Source organism: Octodon degus, unplaced genomic scaffold, assembly GCF_000260255.1.
Source record: "Octodon degus isolate 3935 unplaced genomic scaffold, OctDeg1.0 scaffold00138, whole genome shotgun sequence".
Classification (NCBI taxonomy): domain Eukaryota; kingdom Metazoa; phylum Chordata; class Mammalia; order Rodentia; family Octodontidae; genus Octodon; species Octodon degus.
Window position 1 is genome coordinate 2503188 of NW_004524714.1, and position 7565 is coordinate 2510752.

The following is a 7565-nucleotide window of genomic DNA, read 5'->3' on the forward strand; positions in this document are numbered from 1 at the left end:
AAGCTAAGCAAAGCACAGGGACCGCGGTTTAATCCCCCAGCACCACATGCCAGCCCGCCCCGCCCCCTGGTGGGCTGAGCTGGTCACACACACACACACACACACACACACACACACACAATAAATAAATAAATAAAAATTTTTTAAAAAGAAATATTTGTGTTTATCTTTTTTCACAAGAATCTTTTTGTTTTATATCTTGTACTCTATTTTGAAGATAACAATAAACAGTATAATAACTAGTTATTCTCATTACCTGGTTATGAAATTTTGTTTTATATTTTCATAAAATTAAAAGAAACAGAAGTGATTAAGAAGAGATAACAAAAGACCTTTAGTATAACCAAGTGTGACACACTTAAGGTATTTAGGAGGAAAAACAAAATCAGTGGGAAATGTGACGCAGGCCTCTGTCCCTAGACTCTAAGGGGCCAGCTGTGCCTAAACCCACAAGCAAGGGCCATGACCTCCAGCAGCTCTCCCAGGACAAAAGCTTCAGGTGTCCAGAAATGCTTTTCTGATTTACTGTCCCTACTCCTCCCTTTGTCACTCCTGTTCAAATACTTTGACTATTCTGTGCTAAAGCCCTTTCCACTTCTCAGTGGTACATTTTTTTTTTTTTTTTTTTTGTGGTACCAGGGATTGAACTCAGGACCTTGCACTTGCTAGGCAGGTGCTTATGCCACTGAGCCATATCCCTGGTCCTGGTGGTACATTTTTTTTGAATCCTTCTTTAGAGAAGGTAGGGCGAAACCTACTGCTGTCTACTCTGTAGCTTCTCCCTTCTCACAGATTTTCCTCTAGGACCCATGCACAACCCACACAAAATACAAAACACAGCTCCAGGACAGTGATGTGCGTTCTGTTAACACTAAGACCACTAGACAGGCATCACTGTGTTGCAAACCTAATGGAAACGCACTACAGATTATAGTGCTGGCTGCAAGTCTGCACGTGAAGCCCCTAGGCAGCAGCAGGGGACGCTTCTCTGCAGGAAGCCTCTGGCCTTGGGAGCCTGGTGAGCCTTCTCATCAGGAAAAACTGCAGAATGTAGCAGCTTGTATGGGTGTGTTTATTTGTCTCTTATGCAATTTATCTTCTGAAAAGAAAATAAAAGATCTGTAATGTGTCTCTTCCCTGTTGATCTAATCCTGTTTGGGTTTAGCTGAGTGGCCCGGCAAAGGCAGCTCATGGCTACTTACAGTCAGTGAAGAAGACATGCGCAGCCCGGTATTTGGCAGTTGGTGGGTCCTTAAAGTCACTGATGAGAGAATGCACAGACTGTGAACAGAAACAACAGAGGATGCTAAGGGCAATTACGAGGGAATGGGACTGAGGGCTGAACTGAGTGACAACCAAGTAGAGGTTTTTTTTGTTTTTTGTTTTGTTTTGTGGAACTAGGAATTGAACTCAAGCCCTTGCGCTTGCCAGGCAAGCGCTTATTCTACTGAGCCATCTCCCTGGCCCCTAAGTGGAGGGTTTTTTGATGTATAATGCTAATACTCATATTCTGCCATACTCAGGTTCTCAACACTTGAAATTAGGATTATTTCAGAGTTTAGCTCTTTCCAGAATGACAATGTGAGTGCCACAGTATTTAAGCTCCTGAGAAAAGACTCACAGATCTGGGAAGAAACCTTGTGGGAGATTTATGTTGATGAAACTCTAGCAATTCAGTTGCATTGCAGGAACTTATACATAAGCCAATTTTCAAAAGTGATAAAGTGTGAAAGTCAGAGATATTTGTCTGTCTGTGATAAGAGTCTAGCTGAATTGCCCAGCTGCGCTCGTCCTGGAATCCCCCGACCTCAGCCTATCAAATAGCTGTGATTATAAATATGCAACATCATGTGTGGCTTGGGGAATTCTTTTTAACATACAGGGCCAGGGATATAGCTCAGTGGCTTTGGCTTAAGCGCCTGCCTTGTAAGCACAAGGTTTTGAGTTCAATCTCCAGTACAAAAAAAAAAAAAAAAAAAAAAAAAAAGACTTAACCTAAAATGTAATGCCAACCAAAGTAAGTCAGGGACCTTGTCTAGATTCTGACTTTAACCAATCCCTCAAAATTAGGGAAAACAGAAATACTAACAATATTGATGAAATAAATCTGAAATCAAACTACCAAAACTTGGAGAGGACTGCAAGAGGGAAAACTAATGTTCCAGGCAGGGGACACCAGCTCTGACTTTTTGCATAACTGCTTAGTACAAAAGGTTTAATACACCTTCACTTCCCATTGCACAACTTCCTTCAGGCCACATCTGTAGATCTCATGCTTAAACAGACCAGTGTGTTAAATGTGTGCTTAACCTAGAAACATGGGACATTGTGCACCAGAGATCCCAGCGCAGCACGTCTAAGCTAGCCTGAGCTCTTCTCCCTGGGAGGATTTACCTTCTCAGATGGAGTGATAAGATACACAGCCTCCAGGCTGGGGAGCGGTTCCCTGCGCTTGTTGATGTCTTCCACGACTAGAGGACAAAAGAGACCAGAGTGAATAAGGAAACACGACCAGGTCATAAAACTAGAAGCAATATACACACACCAGGCTATTTTCCTCCCCTTAAGACAGGATCTTGCTAAGTTGCTAAAGTGTCCAAGCTGAGCTCAAACTTGTAATACTTCTGCCTCGGTCTCTCAGAAAACTCTAAATCTTTTTTTTTTTTTGGGGGGGGTGGGGACCGGGGATTGAACTCAGGCCCTTGCGCTTGCCAGGGAAGCGCTTACTCCACTGAGCCATCTCCCCAGCCCCAAAACCCTAAATCTAATCACACTAGATAGTTGCCATTTCAGTTTAAATAAATTCTGCACCAAATAAATAAAAAGTTTAAAAAATAAATAAATTCCTTTGTTGTAAGAGAAAATAGAAATGGCTGACACATCCTGTCAAGAAGGTTTGACTCTTCTTTTAGCTTTTTTCATGTCTTAAATAATCTCAATTCCTTTAGAATTTTCATGATCGATTTATTTATCAACAAGTGGGTAGTTTTATCATTTTTCTGTGTACATCAAATAAAGACACTCCAAACATATAAACATATTGCTTATGTAACACTACTCCTCTCTGCAGTTAAAAGATAAAGCATTCTATTTTATTTATTTATTTTATTTATTTATTTTTGGGCGGCACTGGGGATTGAACAAGACCGTTGTGCTTGCCAGGCAAGCACTTATTCTACTGAGCCATCTCCCCAGCCCCATTCTATTTTATTAAAGCAAGCCACAGGCTGAGGCTATAGCTCAGGGGCCCAATGCCTGTCTGGGAAGTATGAGGTTGTGAGTTCAATTCCCAGTACAAAAAAAAAAAAAAGCAAGCCATAGGCTTTGGACTACAGTATCTCCTTTATAACCATATCAGCTGCTTCACCCAGTAAGTACAGCTTTGGAGAGCTTCCTCACCTCACTAGTCACCCAATAAAGTTTAGAGTGCATGATCTATGCCATACTATCTTCTGGCACACACAGGATGTCCAGCTGTGTATTATTCCACCTATGTTATCTAAAAGTATAAAAGCTTTTTTAAGGGCTGGGGAGATAGCTCAGCGCCATAAGCACCTGCCTGACAAACGCAAGGTCCCTGGTTCAACCCCCAATACCACACACACACACAAAAGCTTTTATTTAGAATATATATATATTAAAGGAAGAACAAGGTAGCTGCTTTGGGGTAATGGACCCTAGAGGATGAGGATGGAGTACTGAACTTATTAATTTCATTTGGCTTTATTCTCTTTCTCTGCTTTTATTTTTTTCTTTGATAAAGAAAAACTGTTTGAGGAGAATCTCACTGTGCTGCCTAAGCTAATCTGGAGCCCCTAGCTCAAGCCATTCTCTCGCCTCAGTTTTATAAGTAGTTGGGACTATAGGTATGGACCACTGCATCTGGTGGGGAAAATAAACAGCTGTAAAACTTCAGCCAAGATGCCTGTGGTGGTGCATGCCTGTAGTCCCAACACTCAGGAGGCTGAGGCAGGAGGATTGTAACAAGTTCAACACCCTGGGCTACAAAGTGAACTCAAGGCCAGCCTGAACTGCATAGCAAGATTCTTGTCTCAAAAAGACAAAAAACAAAACAGAAATTCAGCCAGAAAGCTAGGAGTGATGGTGCATATCAGTAATCTCAATCATTCAGGAGACTTCAAAACCTTCACGGGCAACTTAGTGAGACCCAGACTCAAAAAAATGAAAAAGGTTGAGGTGTAATTCAGTAGTAAGAGTCTTTGCCTAGTATATGTGAGGCCTAGTAAAACACACATACAGACACACAGACACACAGACACACAGACACACACACAAAATCAGTGAGGAAAATAACTGTAAGCTCAGGATAGGGACAAGCTTGGTCAAAAAACTGACTTGGAACTCAGGCATGGTACACACCAGTAATCCCAGCAAGTTCGAGACCAGCCAGGGTTATATAGCAAGTTCAAAATCAGTCAGAATTGTATAGCAAAGCCCCATGTCAAAATATCAAAAACAGGGGCTGGTGAGATGGCTCAGTGGTCTAAAGCACCTACTTAGAACAAGCTAAGCGAACAGGGACCATGGTTTGATCCCCCAGCACCACATGCCAGCCAGCCCCGCCCCCTGGTGGGCTGAGCTGGCCACACACACACACACACACACACACACACACACACAAATAAATAAATAAATAAATAAATAAATAAAAACAAAACAAAACAAAACAAAATATCAAAAACAGAACAAGGGGCTGGAGAGATGGCTCAGTGGTCTAAAGCACCTACTTAGAACAAGCTAAGCTAAGCAAAACACAGGGACCATGGTTTGATCCCCCAGCACCACATGCCAGCCAGCCCCGCCCCCTGGTGGGCTGAGCTGGCCACACACACACACACACACACACACACACACAAATAAACGCGACCTTAAAAAAAAAAACAAAACAAAACAAAAAACCCAAACAAACAAAATCCCTGAACAATTAACTGGAAACATTGATGACACAAAAATCACTCCAAAAATTATGTGCTCCCACAATCAATTGGAAAACCACTCCCTCAGGGCTGACAATCTTACCACGTAAGTTGTCGGCACTGTCTAAATTCCAGCAAGCATAATGACTAGCAGAGTGAAGCCACCTGCCTCCAGGGGGATGCTTACTTGTTATCCCCTCAGTCATGATGTCCGTCATCTTGCAGCAGGAAGAGAGCATCCTCATGCTTAACTGGTCCACCACCAGCACCTGGAAGGAGAGAGCTCATGAGCCACATGTTATCTGCTGTGATTCTCCCATCAGGCTGTATTGTACAGCTTCAGAAGGCAACAGAATTGCAGAGTGTGGGAGAAAGCACATTTCCTATGGTCCACAGTCTGCAGAGACACATGTTTTGCTTTTATCCCCGACATCCAAACCTAACTTTCAGGAGTTAGGGTTTCCTTTCCTTGACTCAATTTCAAAAACTTTTATTTTTTATTTATATTTCATTCTATGTATTTAGTACAGGATTCACAGGATCTCACTACGCAGCTCAGACCTGTGGTGATCCTTCTACGTTCAGCCTCTCCAGCACTGGGATTACAGGCATGTGCCAGCCCGGACTCTGGTCGGCTCAGCCCACCCTGAGGAGGGAGCTGGCGCAGCACGTAGTGCCTGAATCGAACCATGGTCCCCGCACTTGCAAGCTTGCCTAAGCAGGCACTTTAGCCTGCTGAGCTATCTTGCTGGCCCTAGTGAGTGCTTTTTGTTGTTTTGTTTTGTTGAGACAGGATCTCACTATGTAGCTTTGAATCACTGGGTAGCCCAGACAAAGATGGAACCTTCAGCCTTGCACACGGAACCATTCTACTTGACAGCTATTTCCCATCCTATGGGAAATACGCCAATGTTCTGGGAGCTCTCCTACCCCTATGTACACACACCACCTTGCACATGTGAGAGCTCCTGACCGCAAGAATAAATGAGAGCAAGGTTGCCTGGTATCCTCCCTCAGCACAACATGGGGACATCAAATCTGTTTAGCATAAGGACCAGGACACAGTACAGCACTTGCCTGGCAAGTGTGAGGCCCTGAGTTCCATTCACAGTACCAAAAAAAACCAAAACAAAACAAAAACAGCCAGCATAATGTGCAGCCCTGGGTAACAAGGCAGCTCCTAAAATGCTGGTGATAGTCATAGCACAGGCCATTCTGTGTTAGCCACTCCAGGAACCTAAGGTCATCTCCAATCCAACTGGCTTCAGTACTTGTTTCACACACATTGTAGTTTCTAGCACTGCTCTAGATATTGCAGGCAAGACTGACAAATGTTATGTGAGTAAACCAGCCTTTTCTTGGTCTTAATGTAGCTAAGACCCCTGAACCAAAATCCTATAAAATGAAAGGCAGGAGCCAGCAAAATAGCTCAGTAGTCTGAAGCACCTGCTTAGGCAAGCTTAGGCAAAGCTCAGGGACCGAGGTTCAATCCCCAGCACCACATGCGGCCCCACCCTGCCCCCAGGTTGGGCTGAGCCTGCTGAGAGAGAGAGAGAGAGAGAGAGAGAGAGAGAGAGAGAGAGAGAGAGAGAGAATGTAGGGGCCAGGGATATAGCCCAGTGGCATAAGTGCCTGCCTGGCGAGCACAGGGTCCTGAGTTCAATTCCCAGTACCACAAAAAAAAAAAAAGCAATGTAAACTACCTTCTCCAGTCCATGCACTTTTTGTGTCTTTAGTCACAGCAAAATCCCTCATTCTTGCCTGATTCCTTCTGTCCAACTCTACCTCATTGTTTCCCACGTCAACTCACCTTCTTTATGACCACTGATTACACTCTTACTTACTTTCCATTCCCCCTTCTTCTTGACCTTCTTGATCACATCATGCATGATTTCTAAAAAGGAGGGTGAAAGAGAGAGGAATTTATGTACTTTAAGGACTTGCACACCTGCATATTACACTAGGTCGCTGTCCTTTGGGCTCTGTACTTGAGTCATGCAATCAACTACCTATCAACTGTGTTCCAGTCAACCCAACATAAAGATAATCCTCTTCCTGCCACCTGAATTCAGTGGTCCTCAACTGAATTCAGGTCTTCTTTTACTTTACTTTTTTGATTTCAGGTCTTCTTTTACTCTTAAAATTTGAGGATCAGGAGAAGGTTGGTTTAAGTGTGTAAATACCTATTAGTATTTGCAATATTAGCTAGCTGGGCATGGTGGCCTGTAATCCCAGAACTAGGGAGGCTGAGATGAGGCCAGCCTGAGCTACATAGTGAGTCCAAGCGAGCCTACATTACATAGCAAGACTGTCTCATTAGTAAATAAAAAAAGCTAGACATGGTGGCAAACTGCTTCAAGTTCAAGGCAAGCCTGGACTATATAATAAGCTCAAGGCCAGACAAAAACACATCGGGAGACCTAAACAAATAACTAAGCAAATAAAATTAAACTGAAGTTTAAAAAATTGATTTATCTAAAATAAAAATGGGGATGGAGAGATGGCTCAGTGGTCTAAAGCACCTACTTGGAACTAGCTTGGCAAAGCATCAGGGACCGCGGTTCAATCTCCCAGCACCACATGCCAGCCAGCCCCGCCCCCTGGTGGGCTGAGCTGGCCACACACACA

At 43.5% G+C, this 7565-nt stretch overlaps 1 protein-coding gene across 3 annotated transcripts in view; it reads right to left on the minus strand.

Annotated features, from left to right (window-relative positions):
- Stxbp1 (syntaxin binding protein 1) overlaps positions 1-7565 on the minus strand; it is a 61649-nt gene that overhangs the window by 30164 nt on the left and 23920 nt on the right. For all 3 annotated transcript variants that reach the window (XM_004641549.2, XM_023701624.1, XM_004641548.2), the window contains exons 2-5: positions 6782-6831; positions 5125-5206; positions 2395-2471; positions 1203-1281 (exon numbers count right to left, since the gene is read on the minus strand). In XM_004641549.2, the coding sequence (XP_004641606.1) occupies positions 1203-1281; positions 2395-2471; positions 5125-5206; positions 6782-6831 (288 nt within the window). The remainder of the gene's footprint in view (positions 1-1202; positions 1282-2394; positions 2472-5124; positions 5207-6781; positions 6832-7565) is intronic.